We start from the raw sequence: 17,155 nt of genomic DNA, 5'->3' as shown, positions 1-17,155 counted from the left end.
TCATTTTATCCATAAATGCTATTTCTGCTTCCCTAACAAATCTAGCACTGCAGTGTAACAAACCTTGCAATTCCGGGATATAAAAATATCAGCTTTAAAATCTGAACTGTACAGTATATACATTAATATTTGCACTGTTAAATTAGGAATACACTTATGTCTATGAAATACTACATTATAAATAGCAATTTTCTTTTTTAATCTGTAGCTGGAGCTAATACAATACAATGTGTACCTGGCTAATAAGGGCTGAAAGGGGACAAGTCGGCCTCACACAATAGGATGCACAGTATTAGCTAGGTCACTGTGACAAGTGCATGCCTCACAACAAGATATACCGGTCAGGACCTGAGCCAACCTGACATACATAAAGACAAACACTATTGCTTTACAAGGTGGCTGGAGTTCTCCATCTTCTAAAATGGACACCCCCATCTAATCACCTCAGGAGAGTTTGAGTATTCTCTTGTGGATTGGAGACCAAAGCAGCTATTTGAAACTGTAATGCACCTGTCACAGGCACCAGATGTCACATGTCACGTTACCCTGGCACCATCCAAGGAGGGTAAACTGGAGAAATCACACCTTTCAACTGTTAATCTGGCACTGTAAACAGCAGTAGGGTTCTCATGTACATGGGCATAGAAAGCACTTTTAACTATTTGAGCAACTTTCCTATGGAAGAAAAAAAGATAAGATTCCAATGGTTAATGGCTAAATTTTAAACAACTGATCTCCACAGCTACTCAGTTAAGAAATGATACAGTATTTGCCCTTGTGTCCCTTTTTCTTCTTGGATTTAGTGGTCCTCTGACCAAACTCAGGGGTAGGAAGTGCAGATGTTGGACTAGAAAGGTCATCTGTGTAGTAGGTGAATCTCTGTGGCTGGGGTTGAGGGACTGGTTGTCCAAGAAAATACCCTTCTTCTTCTGAGTCAGAGGAGGAAGAGGAGGAAGAACACCAGGAATCATCATCTTCACCACAGAGTCCCAGAAACCTGTTCATTCCTGGGTTCTGCAGGGCATAATCAGATGTGGCATGGGCACACTGTCCATAGAGATCAGCATTTTGGATGTATGCTTGTATCTCCCAGGCACTTTTATTCTGTATAAATTTCTCATAATTATCAGGGGTGTAAAGCCGCAGTCTATCTTTGGGTGAATATTTTCTTTCTGTGACAAGATTCAGGGCATTGTCAGAGTGAGATTTTCTACTTCTCCTGCGGTGATGGTGGTGGGGTCTGGATCCCCTCTCTTCAAAAGGATAGACGTGCCTCCGAGTCCTCTCACTCATTGGAGGCTGCCGGATTTCAATGTTGTCATAGCTTCCATTGTCAATGACGTCATCTGAAAACTTGACCTGCTGTGGTCTGGATTGAGACTTGGATCTTCTCAGCACTGGCAGATGTACTGGCTTCTCTTCAGGCATGATTTTTTCTGGACACAACTCTGAACTCAGACTTTTTAAGGACTCTGCACTCCTATGTAGCATGGAAGAGTTCAGAGTTCCCATATTGCTCATCTTCTCACAGTCTTCTGCCTCCATCTCCTCAAAGTTTTGTAGAGAATATAGTGATGGCCTAGGCTTGCTTTCTCCATCCACTGAAGCCCCTGTGATATTAGACAAAGTCAAAGAATCCATAGAATCCCAAACACTTTGCTCTGGTTTCAAGTCTGACAAACACTCCAGGGAATCTTCATACCATTGTGTTTGATCATGATTATATCCTGAAGCACCGTGGTCCAGGTCCAGTTCCTGGAGTCTCCTACTGCTTGCAGGACCCGGGTGGCTCCCATAAGCAGAATCACCCAGTCCATCTTGGGACTGGGCCCAATACATATCAGATTGGTATTTTTTACTGGCAAGACTTTGATGATTTTGCTTTAACTCGGTCTTGTTTTTCACCATGTTATCAGATATCCAGTGCTCACTGGCTCTAATATCTATCTCACTGGGCTGCTGCTGAAAGAGGCTTTTATCACCGAACTTGAGAAGGAGCTGTGTCATGTAATCTTCATGCTCAGCCCATTCTTCAGGGGTCTCGTGCTCTATTCTGCCTTTCCAAAATTCTTCATTGGCAAAACTTGCTCCTTGCCTGGAGAGACTCAGGTCACCCAGCTTCCGGGAAAGGGTATCATCAGCATTGTCAGAAAGACCAGGGAACTTGTAGTTCAGAGCAGGAGACAAGAGGAGAGACAGTCTGCACTGATCCGCTGACCGACTGCTTTTGCCCATTTGATCACTTCTTCTGGAGTCTCTTGATCGGGCCGACTGGAATGCAGAGTTGGAAGAATCAGAAGCATGAACGTCTTCACCGAGGCTGCAGGTTTTTGAGCAATAAATCTGACCTTGTTTGGGAAGGAAGGGGCATCCTGACAATGAGGCCTTACACTGGGCACAGGAAAAGCATGCTTCTGTGGCACGCCAGTGCTGCCCATCATAGGTCATCTGTGCATGGTCAACACCAATATGTTCCCCACAGGTTTCACAGTACTCTGCATAAAGAGACTCAAAACAGCCACAGCAGAATGGGCAGCCATCCTTCATGATGTATCTCTGTCCTCCTAGGACTGTTTCACACTTGAGGCAGCAGAAATGCTTCATGTGCCAATGGCGACCTTCGGCTTCTGTGCACTCATCAGCAAAAATGATCTCATCACATGCTGAGCACCGTGGTTTGAGCAGCTCCGCATGGTGCCTGCCACAGTGAATTTTTCCATCCTGATAAAAATAGATGAGGTCGACCAGCAGCTCGTTACACATGAAGCAGACAAAGCAGGATGAGTGCCAGCACACTCCAGGGCCTGCATGGGAGACAAACACGGCAACTTCCCCTCCATTTATCTTCAACCCACACTGCTCACACATGGCGTGCCTCACTGCTCTGGACAAAAGTTTAATCGTTCCTCTTCCAAGTGCTTCTTTCTTCCGCTGCGCACTGAACACCTGCAATTCTTTTTTCTCCTCTTCACTCAAAGATTGGCAGTACCGCACCTCATTATCATGTGGTGGCAACTGGTACAAAAGCTGTTTAATCCGATGTTTCTCTCCAGGGCTGTTAACATAAGGAACCTTTTCCTCTGGCAAGCATGCAAAATAGAGCTGGATCTGCTCTGGTCTGAGGCCTGGGGGCACCCAGGCATACTCCTCCAGTGCACAGCCAGAATCATCATCCGAAGTGGAACTTCTCTGACAACCAAAGGCCAGTTTGCTCACTTTGGGCTCCATCTCCAAAGGCATAATAATAAAGCTAAAAACCAGATCTCTCAGTCAAAGGACATCCAATAATGGCTCCCCACGCCTGGGAGAGCGAACTCGTTTGGACAGTCCTCGGTGCCTCCGCGGGTCTGCAGAGATGCGGTGGCAGCTTCAAGGCTGGGCGAGGGTGCGCAGCATGCGAATCATCCAGAGCCCAGAAAGTCACCGTGCGAGCCTCTGTCTCTAGGAAGTCAGCGCAGGCAGCGAGAGGCTGGCATGCTCCGGGCGCGCTGTCGGGCGGCTGCAGCCGCAGGAGGCGGCGCGGGCCAGGCCTCTGCTTTTCCAAATGAGGACTTGGATTGAGAAAGAAGTGAGGACTTGCCTAAGGTCACTTGGTCAAGCCAAGGCTGAGCTGGCCACTGACACATCTTGCAGACCTTTGTTTGAGGTGAGTAGCCAGACACTGGGCCCATGCCTCTAGGCCACTTGGGGCATATTTTACTTCTTATTTCAAAATTTCTGTGCCAAATACCATGTTCACATGGGGAGACTTTTAGGTGAAGTGACAAGTCAACTGGAGCCATTAAAGGTTGAACGTGGTTGGGGCCTCAGGGCACCTGGGCCTCCTGGCTTCTGTCCTTCAGCTTTATACCTGCTTGCTCAGGCAGCTCAAGAGTCCCCAAGCTGAGCCCCCAGGAGAACTGTGAAAAGGACACCCTGCCCACTGGACTGAATGGTAAGTCAGTCCTGGGGAAGAGACTGCCATGGCTTGTGGCTCAGAACCCAGAAGGGGTAGGAGCTCAGAGCTTGGGGGCCCCTTCCATGGTTTCAGTCTCTGCTCCCAGGTTGCTTGACACCCAGGGGTTCCTCTGAGAACCTATGGGGACTGCTGGATGGAGAAAAGGATAGTCAAGGCCCAGTGCTGCCTTCAGGGGAATAACTCCACCCTTCAAAAAACAGGCTTCTGCACATAGATTTCGAGTCTAAAATAACATTGGGGCCACTTGTACAGATCCTACTTTGTGGCCATCACAAACTGCCACCATCTGGGTGCCAAAAACACAGAAACTGATTTCTCATGCTTGGTCTGCAGGCCAAGATAAAGTGCTGACAGGCTTGGTTCCTTCTGAGGCTCCCTCCGCAGGACTGCAGATAGCCACTTCTCACTGTGCCTCCCCTGTACTTTCCTCTGTGTGTGCACATCCCAGGGATCTTTGTGTGTCCAAAGACTGTAGTGAGCCCAGAGAATGAAGAAGAAATTGGAAGGGCCAGGCCATACATGCACTTTCAAGGCTAAGGCACCTGTTGATGGTCTATGCCTTTCAAAACCAACCAAGATGGCAGCCTGGGTCTGCCTTGCTCTGCCCCACAATTATCCCTGAAAGCCCAGGGTGTAGAAAATCCTAGCTGGATGTAGAATATTCCTCAGGAGTAAATAAAAAGATGGCACCCTGAGTCTCCTATTAAGGCTGCCTCCTCCTTTGCATGGAAGCCAGGCTCCCCAGGCCCCAGCACAAAGTGAGACCAAGCAGCCATGCCACCCCTTCTCCCCATCCCACTCCTTGCCTCCTCCCCAGGCCCACACTCTACTCCTTCCACATTCTTCCTGCCTTGGCCAACACTTTCCAAGTGCCTGTATTTCTAGACATATGAGGTGAGCAAAACAGCCCCACTCCCTGAACTTGACTCTGAAATAATAACACCAGGACACACGTGCTCTCAGAGCCTCCCACTGGCTCTCAGAGCCTCCCACTGCCTTTGAATATGTCAAAGCTCAGTTTGCTAGTATAATAATCTTTGGAAACTTGAGTTTCTCCACCACCAAATACCTTGTATAAGAGCATCAGTCTCTGTCCATCCCTGACCCAAAAAACTGGGCCATGAGCTAATGTGACCTGATATTCAGAGTGAAGTCACATGGTTTTGTACTTTTTCTTTCCTGTTTTTCTTTTCTTTCCCTTTCTCTTTTCTTCCTTCCTTCCTTCCTTCCTTCCTTCCTTCCTTCCTTCCTTCCTTCCTTCCTTCCTTCCAAGATACAGATGACTTTCTGAGTCTTGAAAGTCTGAATCAGCTGGGTGGCATGATCTTGGAGATGACTGTCAGGCATGGGGTTGTAGTCACAGTTGCATTTGAGTGAAGAGGGAAGCAATGAGCAAGGGGCTTCTGTGAGAGTGTGAAAAGTGAACTTGGTGGGCTTGGTGTCCACTGAGATCCCAGTATCCAGCAGAAAGTCGAGAAGGCACCAGGGCCATCTTCTGGGCATCTGCCCAGGATCACACAGTTGCTTCTACACCATCACTGGGTATTTGTGGGAAGAAATTCACATCTTAGATAAGTTCATGGTGGACACACTCCTGGGCTCCAGAACAGGGTGGCTGTGGGCTTTATTCTGGGTTCTCGCACTTACCAGCTCTGTGACTGCAGCAAAAGTCTTCTTCTCTGATCTCAGCTTGCTCATTTATAAAATGGCCAAATTATGACTATGACTCTGGGGCTCTAGTTAAAATTTCACAAGACTGTGCATTTAACATTATTAGCTTGGAACCTGCAGGACAGGAATGAGAGCCCCCTACCCTGACATCATGATGCTGTCAACTGCTGCCCCTGGAGGGGCACTGAGGATTTCTTCTAAGCAGCCTTAGAGGAGACTCTGATGGTGGTTGGACACTTTTTGTTGTTGATGTTTCTTTTTTGCAGTTCTGGTGATGCAACCTAGGACCTCACACATGCTAGGCAAGCACTTTTCCACTGAGCTACACCCCAGCCTTGAGGTTTGGGAGGGAAACTGGACATATGCAGATCAGCTCACCAGGCCTTTCACATCTGGTCTGCACAAGGCTGGGCTCCTACTATTAGAAATCCTTCATTTTTTGCCTCCAAGAGCACCCTGAAAATTACAATCCCCCCATATCCAGCAGTGAAAGAATGAGCATGGAACATTAATCAGTGACCCTAAAAAACAATCCAAGGAAGCAGGAACTATGTATATCTGATTTTAGAAATAAGGAAAGTGAGTCCCAGAGAGTTTTCATCCCTCAATTAAAGCTATGTAGCTATTGAACACTGGAGAGCCAGGAAATACAGCAGATGATTCCAGTGGCCCTGGTCTGACCCTTGACCTCACCTCCCTCCCAGAGGCCCCAGACAACTCTGAATCCCACAGCCTACATTGAGCATTCTGTAGAAGAGGTTGCTCACTGCCCAGCATGAGAGCTAGACTCAGGGTGTCATTCTCGCTCTGACCATTGTTTGCTGTGTGATCCTGGGCAAGTTACTTTCTCTATCTCTCAAAATAAAAATAATAACACCCGTTCTTGGGGAGCTGGGTTCCATGAGAGAACTCAGATAAAACAGTAGACATTAGGACATAACTCTAAATATTATGCAAATTGCAATGCTTTTTTCTTCTCTCCTCAGGACAAACAGACACTACTCATGGTCCAACCACACAGAGCGAGGACGCCATATAATTACCTTCCTCCCCTTTCTTTTTGAAACCTTAGCTCGATGCTAAATCAAAGCTGATTGCTGTAACTGACAGGCCTCACCTTTGACCAGCTGCCCTTGGCCTTCCAGCATGCTTTACAGCCTCTCTACCTCTGCACTTAGTACCCTGGCCTGTGGAATGTACTGGCTTGGAAGGACAGGTGTTGTCCTTTTCTCTAGGTGGTGCCCATTTTCAGAGGATAGATGGCTGCCCCAGAGCCATGGAGTGCTGCTCTGTAAGGCCAGGAACCCCATCATAGCTCCGAGCAAAAGATGGCCTTACAGCCCTAGGAGGATCTCATCCCTAGGTTTTCAATCTGAATGATTCTTATCATGCCGTTGACATTGGAGTGTTGTGATTGCTTCATCACAGAATGCTTTTAATCTTAAAGAACTTACCTAGAGATGCTGCATGAGCATGCTCACAGTTCCCATACCCAAGGATCCTACTGCTGGCTGGTGCCAGGGTCTGAGGCCCTCTTTGGCCCTTGGGGAGCACAGTTCCTGAGCAGAGCTTATGACACTGATGCTGGGGAGTTGGAGGATAAATAGACTTGCTCCCTGAGCCTGAAGAGTGATCTGTGGGGCCCTACAGGCCTCCAAGGGTATTATCTCACAGTGCCCTCGGTGGCTGGTGTTCATTGCCACACCCTTCTTTGGTTTATTCTCTTTCTTGTCCCCGAGTGTACTCCCCTCCTAGGGCTTCCTCGGTTTACCTGTCAAAGAAACCCCTGAACCAAGTCCTCTACAGTTCTGCTCCTGGGAGATCAAACCCAAATGAATACACATGTCTACAGTGAACATCAGGGCTCATGGTTCCAGTGCAGTTCCTATGTGCTAGCAGGGAGTGTACCTCCTGCTTTTTATGGATTAAGTCATTTAAAGATTAAAAATGTCCTATTTAGAATAAGCAACTGTTTTGCCCATATTATAGGCAAGGACATGTGGGCCCAGAGAGACTGAGGAACTCACTGAAGGTCACACAGTCAGGAAGTGTCAGAGCTTTTCTGTTGATGGTAGGAGTGGAGATCTGGACTCTACCTAATGCATAATATTAATTAATCCATATTAATGACATATTTACCATCAACTAATTAATATTAATATTTAATGTCTAGTCTTCTTTTTCTTACAGTGATTAAAATGACTTACAAGTTCCTGTCACCTTTTGCAGGATCAGGTACAACATGAAGGATGTATTCACTTCATCTACACATTGTCTCAACAGCTAGGGTGGCCAGATCAAATATAGGATACCCCCAGTATACATGAATTTCAGAGAAACAAAGAATAATTTTTAGGATAAATATGTTCCCAAAGATTATGTGGGATAAACTTATACTAAAAATGTATTCATCTTTTATCTGAATCTCAAATCTAACCCCCTAGCCTGTGTTTTCACTTGCTAAATCTGGCAACCATAACAGCAGGCTCATCTCAGAGCTGACAAAGATGCAGAATTGGAATTGCTGGAATTATTTACCTAAGACTGGAAGAGTCCGACTACAGGCCCTCTTAGGTCTGGGCCCCTGAACTGAGTGCTGTGTGTCTGGCTCTCAGGCAGATAATGGGCTGTGGGCACACCCTGGTTGGTCTCCCTGAATCCCATCTGTGGAAAGAACAGGACCCAAGTCAAGGCTGGCTGGTCTCAGGCATCACTGCAGGAAGCAAACACACAGAAGTGGAAAGAGGGGAAAGAATTCAATAAAGACTTCATGTTTTCCTGGTAGCCAAGTCTTCTCCCTTGGGTGAGCTGAGTTCTGAGACCCTGCCAGGGACAGAAACCAGAGACTTCCCACATCCTGAGGAATGAACTGGCCCTTTCAGACCCAGGGCATTGACCTGGCAGCCCTCATCTGTAAACATCCAAGGCAAACTCCAAGTTCAAGGACAAAAGTGGGATAAACTTAGAGATGCAATTAGGTGCTCCCCGGTCACCCTCCCCAGTCCCAACTGTTCTCCATTCCCAGTCTGAATTTACACCAGTTTGCATAGCATCCTTATCTTGACACAAAGTCAGTTCCTCACCCACACAGACTTCCCACCTCCCTCATTGAAGGTGTCCCCAAACCAGAGACACAAGCATTTAGTCCACAACATCTGGCTGCATTGACAGAAGATTACAACAGCAAAGCCCAGAGAGTAGAGCAGGCTACCCTGGGATGGTAGCTGATCACCAGGGGTCCTTGGTTCATGACTCCTGAAGAGGCTTTTACCATTGGCAACCTGAGGTATGGGTGGGAGGTATTTAAACATATCTAATTGATTTTGCAGATGTCTAAATCTCCTTTGTACAGGATTAAATGGGGGAAAAGAATGAGGCCCAACACTTTGTGCCAAAATTTCCTCTATCCTCCCCCAAAATTCCTTCCTCCCCAAGGAGGAAGAACTCCAGCTCCCTATGGACCACATTCATGTCTATGAGATGCAATCTTATGTACCACAAAAAGGAGATGACTCTGAGGGATACTTGGGTTCCAGGTGGCATGATGCCTGGGTGATGGAAAACACAAAAGAAGCCCTGCACACATGTACACACTTTCACCTACGCAGGTGCAGCACACTTTAGGTCTACAAGACAACACATTCACGTGGGTTCCTACAAGTGGATCACCAACCATGCCCCTGTTTCCCAGGAGAGGAAATTGAGAATCAGTAAGTCAAGGATCCAAGTGGTGAAATGATCAACACAGTCACGATTCAGCATCAGGGTCTCCTGCAAGGGCCCATCGCATCAGACTGAGAGCAAGTAGGGCTACTGTCCTCACCTTGAGAAACCTGTGGCCAGCTCCTCACTAGAATCCCTGAAGTTATCTAGGTTGACTGCTTAGGAATAGAGACCAGGTTCATCTTCTTCACCTTTTCATCCCAGAGTTTGGCACAGCATCTGGGCAGAATAAAAATTACTTGTAATATGGGGGGCTTAAATTATATTGAAGATTGAGGGAATCAATTTCTGAATTAATGGAGGGAAATAGATAAGACTGAGAAAGTATATTAACAAAAGGACATTTGGATGTCCTTTTAAAAGGTTAATTAACAAAAGGACATTTGGATGTTTGGATGAGAGAAAAAATATGTAGATGGGCAATTGCAGAATGCAGATGGTTAACTGAATGGAACGATGATCAGATGTTGGATGCACAGTAGAATGTGTGGGTTATGAATGTACAGATTGACAGAAAAGTGGATGGAAGGAAGAGTTGATGGGTAAATGGATGAAAATATCGATAGATGGGAGGGTAGAAGTAGGGAGGGAAGAATCAATGTAAAGAAGAAAATAGAAAAAGAGGAAAGAATAAAAATGGATGGATGAATGGATGGGTGAGTGGGTGGATGAATGCATTAAATAATAATTATAAACTTATTAGATAATCTAATAATGTACATAGTAATAGATTAGTAAATAGAGAATTAATAAACAAATAGAGAATTAATAAACAGATAGCTGGGTGAAGGGTGGAGAAATGAATAAGTGGGCAAGTAGGGTTCACCACAAGTGACCAAGTACATGGGGCACCTAGTCTAAAGGAGCAGAGCTTCCTCAGCTGCAGCCACATAGCATTCACCCTCCACCTCTGGCAGGGCCCTACTGTTGGGCTATTTTTCTCCCTTCTGGGGAGGGAAGCTATTTTTTGAACAGTGCTTGTTAGAGAAGAAAACACAGAGCATTCTTCCTCCCCCAGGTGCTTCTTAACCACACAAATACATGCATTGTCAGGCTGCTGGGAATAAAACCAAGCAGAAATATAGAAAGTGCAAGAACTGAAATACAGAAAGACAGAAAAGGAGCAGGGCAAGCCTACCTGCTTTCTCCAGGGAGACAGGATCTTCAGGCGGAGGTTTCCTAGGCTGAGCCTGGAGTTGCTGACCTCCATGCACTCCTGCCAGAGCAAACTCATGAACACCATGTTTTGGGCCCTGGGGACACAAGCACCACCACTGCTGGAGTGGAACTTTAAACCTAGTGGGAGAGAGAAACACACAAATCAGTAAGCAAAAACATAATACGTCATCAGAGCAAAAGGATAGAGGGCCTTGTTTATCTACTTCAGCATAGAACATTCCAGGCTCATCTTGGATTTTCCTTTTTCTAACCCTGGAACCAGCCATTTATCTAAGACATCCTAATGGCTCTCAGTGGAGTATTTAAAACATGGTAGCACCATTCATGGGGGCTGAGAATCCAACAGTGTTGCTCTGGCTGAGGATCTCCTGTGAGGTGGCAGTCACAATGGCAACCAATGTTGTGGGACTAATGGGTCTGCCTCCCAGGGGGCTCACAAACACACCTGCTGGCAAGTACATGCTGGCTGTTGGCAGGAGACCTTGGTTTGACCTCTGGAATGCTGCTTGGGCATCCTTAAGGCATGGCAGTCTGCTTCCTCTCAGAGGTAACATATGGCCCTTTTCTGCTACATTTTGTCCTTCAAGAGCAAGTCACAAAGTGAAGCCCACACTGTAGGGAAAGATAGACAAGGACAAAGTCCTGGAGTTGGGTTCATTTCTTGTGCTGAGGATAACAGCATCCAGAAGCCCATGTAAAAAACAGGGTCAAAGGAGGTGAGACTGGAGAAAGGCAGGGATGGGGTTTGTAGATACAAGTGTAGACACCAGAGGTTTTATGGAGAGCTGGACTATGCCTGTGTCTCTTCCAATGAACTTCCATGGTCCTAGTGATATGCCTATTATAGAGAGGAGGACACTGCTGTCCAGAGAACTTTAGGAAGGGCACATATCTTCCCATGTATCTCAATTTCATATCTGTACCCTGGTGAGTCAGCCCCAAATCCTGATATGTTATGGAGGGAAAGCTGTCTTGAACAAGAGAAGAAATTGGGGGAAAAACTGCCTTTAAAGAGAAAAAGGCAGAGAAAGAGTGGGAATAGATGGACAGAGATATAAAATGTAAAAGAACAAGAGAGGAAGATGGTCAGAGGCATCCAAAGGCACAATGACAGAGAAAGATGACCAAGCAGAGAGGAGAGGATTAAGGAGACAAGGGGGAGATGGGGTGGGGTGTAAGTGGTATGTGGGTGGGTGTGGGTGCTGTGTGCATATTCTGGGTGGTGCTGGGGCCACAGTCACTGAGACCATCCATCTTGCCCTTCCTGTCTTCCATCAGCAGGAGGGACAGGGAGGGTGGGAAGTTACAAGAGACAGTGGGATTCCAGTAATTAAAGATTCCAGATGCAATTACAGATATCAGCCAGGAAGTCTGGGTGGGGGGCTAAGGAGAGAGAGGGAAAGTCCACAGAAAGTTTAGCTAATCACTTAACAGTGCCCCTTCACACCGCCTTGGCTATGGGGGTGGGAATCAGGACATCAGGAAGGACAGCTAGTGCCCATGGACAAGGATAACCTGCCTCGGTCAGCTCTTGCAGCATGTCAGGCATCTCTCAGGAGTTAGGTTCTGGGTGGGGACCCCAGAGTGACAGAAAGTAACTTCACATATGGTAGACCCCTTGTACTCAGGACATCTGGATGTTGAGGGGACCATCTCAGACATCTACTTGCAAAACACATCCATCATCTCTTGGCTCAAAGAGTGCCTGTCCCAGGCTCAGCTGCCATGGGTATCTTATCCCATCTTCACCCCTTGACCCTCAGCCCCTGCCATACCAGGCAGTCAGTGCTGTCCACAACTGCAGATGAAGAAAGTAGGGATGAGGGAGGGTGAGTAACCTGCCCATGGGTCACCCAACTTGACAGCAGCAGCAAGTCTTCAGTCAGCCTTGAACTACCTAGAAAACTACTTCAAGTGTCCTAACTGAGCTCCTTCAAATCCCATGATGGAGACATCAATACCATTTCCAAATATTAGACTGTACAAGGAGCAGATTTACAGAAAAACTGTAAGAATATGTTTATCTTCCACTAAGACTCATCAATTTTTCTCATTTTTACCACATTTTCTTTAAGTTTCTTAGTTATGACATTTAAAATACATGTGACAAAAAGAAAGAAACTTGGACTTCATCAAAAGTGAACCATTTTTTTTGGGGGGGGGTGGGCACCAAAGGACTCCATTCAGATAGTGAAAAGACAACACAGAGAAAAAGAGAAAAAATTTCTAATCATATTTCTGGTAAGTGTCTGTTATCCAGAATATATAAAGTACCCTTTCAATTCAATAAACATAAACTACTAAAACGTGGGCAAAGAATTTCAATAGACATTTCTCTAAAGGAGAGATACAAATGATCAATAAGCACATGAAAAGCTGCTCACTAATCATTAGGGAAATGAAAATTATAACTACAGAAAGATACCACTTCAATAGATGACACACCTTCCTTTAGAATTGCTATACTAAAAAATGAAAAATAGGACTAGGGAGATAGCTCAGTTGGTACAGTGCTTGCCTCGCAAGCACAAGGCCCTGAGTTCAATCCCCAGCACCACAAAAAAAAAAAAAAAAAAAAAAAGGAAAATAACAATTATTGCCAAAAATTGAAAAGAAATTAAAGTGCTCACACTTTGCTGTTAGGAATGTAAAATGGTGTAGTAACTGACCCAGCTCTCATGACCCAGAAATCCCACATTTGCATACATGTCCAAAAGAACTGATAAAGATGTGTCCATGCAAAAATTTGTACATGAATATTTTCAAAAGTAATTGTAATTATCAAAAAGTTGAAAAAATCTGAATGTCCATCAGCTGATAAATGGATAGAAAAATAGAGTATATGCACACAATGGATTATTATTCAGTTCTAAAAAGAAATGAAGTGTTGATTCATGCTATAACATGAATAAAACTCAAAAACACGCTAAACATAAGAAACTGGTCACAAGAGATCACATATTATGACTGTATTTTTAAAATTTCCATTATAATAAAGAAGAATGAAATTATGATATTTGCAGGAAAACAGATGAAGCTGGGGAATATCATGCTAAGTGAAATAAGCCAAATGCAAGGAACCAAAGGCAGAATATTTTCACTGATAAGCAGATGCTTATCCATAATGGGGGGTTAGGGAATAATGAAGAAACTATGGATTGTGCATATGGGAGTGAGAGGAGGAGAGGGGGAGTAGGGATGTGAAGGACAATGGAATGAGATGGATATTATTAACCTATAAAAATGTATGATTACACTACAGTTGTGACTGCACCATGCACAGCCAGAGTGCATTCTACTGTCATGTATAACTAATTAGAACAAATATTTTAAAATGTCTAAGATAGAGAAATCCACAGACAGAAATTAGATAGGGGCTTGCCTCACACTTTGAAGATAGTGGGTAATGGGGAATGACTACCAAAGGGTATGGGGTTTCTTCTTGTTGTGAATGAAAATGTACTAAATTGATGGTGGTGATGATTGTACATCATGAGTTCACAAAAATTCTCTGAATTGTGCACATTGTGAATTTTGTTAGATGAATTGTATGCTAACTTTAAAATTTTTAAAAAGAAGATCCCAATCCAAAAGTATTTATGTATCTCCTTTTCTGGTTGGTGAAAATGTTTTTAGTTTCTTCATAATCGAATGCATTATCTAAGTTATTTCCAATCAATATTTATAATTTAATTTTTTATTATAGATGGACACAATACCATTATTTTATTTATTTATTTTTTATGTGATGCTGAGGATCGAACCTCATGCCTCACTACTGAGCCACAGTTAGAGTCCCAGCATTTATAATTTGTAAAGTAAGAAAAAATTTTGAAACTCTAATATAAAAAGGACAGTTTTAATATTCAATTTAAAATAGAAAAGATATAAAATAGATGCACATTCTCCAGCTATGCAACATAGATGTATAATATTAGAAATGGAAAAATAGGACAAAATTAAAATAAGTATCAAAAGTGATAAAATTTGCAAGAATTTTTAAAACTTTAACCTTTTGTGGATGGTAACGTTTATCTGTAGAAGTATGGGAAATGATCGCATTTGCCTCATAAATTGTATTAGGGTTTTATTTGATACTGAAAATCCTTATGACAACATTATCAAAGACGGTGCCTTCTTCATTTTTTAAAATCTTCACTGGATTGTTTCCCCTTTTTTTTACTGGAATTTTTGCTTCTCCTAATATTTCCCTGTTTCTCAAAATGAGTTTTCTTTTTCTAACAGGGTTACTTTTATCCAAATTGTTCATTTTATATAGTTTTAGGTTTTAACTTTGAATAATATTTCATAATAAACTGAATTTTTCACACTTATTCAGTTTTTAAAATTTTGTTTCTTCAATTCTTTTGAATCCTTAATTGGTTACATTACTGATTTATTAATATCACATTTAATTATGACTCAGTTGTGGATAGTAAACATTCTCTTTTCTAATTTGTTTCACTTCGTGCTCATTATTTTTCTATTTTAAAAGGCTATATACATAAATATATGTATTCAAGTTAGATTTGGATCTCATTGTTTCCTTATTCCTTCTTGTTACCATGTAGTGGTTTTTCTGTTTCTCAAGAAAAAAAAATATATAGTAAAAATATACTATATATGGGATACAATATAACATATATATATGTATGTGTGCGTGTCTGTGTGTGTGTGTGTACATGTATATAAACACGGTGACAAACTTTGTTGGGTGGCGCACAGCCTCCAGGGTCCCTGCGGGCAATGCCCGTTGGTGGAAGGTTGGGGATATTACCTGTAAGGGAGACATCTCGAGGACCGCCTTCACTGAAGCCGCCAGCATCAGCAAGCCATCCCGAGAGGCAAAGCCAGAGAAGAGGCTGTGGACTCTGGCCCACCAATTCAGCCCTGCACGGTGGAGCGCGGCCAGCCAGCACCACCGCGAAGTCGTCCAGGAGCGCAACTCTTGGCTCCACCCGGCTGCCGTCTCTCTCCAGAGCGCATGCGCGAAAAGCAGAGAGGCATTCTTTTCAGTATGCGCGGCCCGCGAGGCGCCGAACTCCAGGGAGCGTCCAGTGCCCACTCTTCCCCGCCGCATGCCGCCCAAGAGGCCACCTGGCCTGGCCTCCTGGAGCGCCTCCTCCCGCACCTGAGGCGGCCGCAGGAGCGCGCGTCCTTAGTCTCTGGCGTTTTTCCTGACTCCAGCAACTTGCACAGTCGCCCAAGCCCCGCTCCTCGTGCTGGATCGCCCTGCAGGCTTTCAATGCCTCTGCCAGGCAGAAGACCCAAGTCAAGAAAACACGTGGGAGGTAGGCAGCCAGGGCACCAGCAGGGAAACTGGGTATGCTTAGAAAGCAGGCAGGTTTTGGTTTCAAACAGGCAGCTCCTGGATTACAACAGTGCTGTGAATGCTGGGGGCGTGGGGCTGGGCCGGGGTTGGGGGTGTAGGGAGGCACGGGGACGCTGGCGGCGGGGGGGGGGGGGGGGCGCAGGTTCAGGTAGGAAGGCTAGGAGAAAGGGGAGGAGGAGCGGGGCAACAGTAACCAGGACCAACATAACCAGTTAGAGGAGGAGTTCTTGGGGTGGGTCAGGCCCTCCTACCACATGGAGTGTCTTTTGTTGCCTTTTGGAAAAGAGAGTACAGAATAAAGGACACAGAAAGTAGAAGGGTGAAAAAGTAAGTGGAGAGTGAGAGTGTGTGTGTGTGTGTGGGGGGGGGGGAGGAAGGTGTGACAAGAAAGGGCCAGGGTATGAAGGGGAACCATGGTTGTTGGCGAGGCGGGCCTTCCCAGCCTGAGTGGTGCCATTTGGGCCTGTGTCATTTGGGCCTGTGCCACAGCCCCTGCCCAGAGGCTGAATATGGCATGTGGCACAGTGGCCTGCAGGTGGAGCTCTCTTGGGGCCAGGAGTGCACAGCACGGGACAGTTCTATGCCATCCTTTATCCAATGCTCTTTGTTTGTTCCCACAGGTAGCAGCACTTCTGGAAGACTAGGTGATGGATTGAAGGACAGCTCCAGGCAGGGACTTGATATCCTACAGACAACAGCTACCTGAAGTCAATCAAGAGGCAGGAGAAAAAGAGGTGGTGGTGCAGACGACCCAAGCATTTTGGGGAGGTGGAGACTACTGCCCTGGGAAGGCCACCTGGAGCTCAATGGCAGGTAAGGACTACATTGCCACCCAGTGCTCAGCAAAGGCAGGGGCAGTAGTGGATGGGTAACATGGTTTCTTGCTTTATCACCTTGCTAAAGGAGGAAAATGATTTCTGTGCTAGGAGGAAATATATTTGTTAGAGAAGTTAAAAGAGGGATATGTGGCTGGAAGGAAAGTGGTTGTTCCGTGAACTTGGGGTTTGGGTGGGGCTGAAAACTCCAGAAGGCGATGAGGTGCAGAGGACATTGCAGCTGTTGGACTGTGGTTGGGAAATTCCTGTGTGCCATGCAAGTGCCTGTAATGGGATTTGAATAAGGGGAGAGATGGCCAGGAGAGAGCCGAGGTCACACCACCCAACTTACTTTCCCTTTGATTTCTCTCCCTCTGATGAGAGATCCAAGTTATTAAACATGAGGTCTGGCTGAGTTGATAGACTGTGTGTGTGTGTGTGTGTGTGTGTGTTTGTGTGTACCTTTACCTATGTGTG

General features: G+C 45.3%; 1 protein-coding gene across 1 annotated transcript; it reads right to left on the bottom strand.

Annotated features, from left to right (window-relative positions):
• Positions 1-370: 370 nt before the first annotated feature.
• On the bottom strand, positions 371-3,506 carry LOC306652433 (prickle-like protein 1). The gene has a single exon (XM_079125334.1). It carries the CDS (start codon positions 3,238-3,240, stop codon positions 751-753), a length of 2,490 nt encoding a protein of 829 aa, XP_078981460.1. The 5' UTR covers positions 3,241-3,506; the 3' UTR covers positions 371-750.
• Between the last annotated feature and the right edge of the window lie 13,649 nt (positions 3,507-17,155).

The sequence above is a fragment of the Sciurus vulgaris genome (assembly GCF_902686455.1).
Source record: "Sciurus vulgaris genome assembly, contig: HiC_scaffold_210_arrow_ctg1, whole genome shotgun sequence".
Taxonomy (NCBI): Eukaryota; Metazoa; Chordata; class Mammalia; order Rodentia; family Sciuridae; genus Sciurus; species Sciurus vulgaris.
Note: the sequence above shows the minus strand (reverse complement) of the source record. Positions and strands in the feature narration are given on the sequence as shown.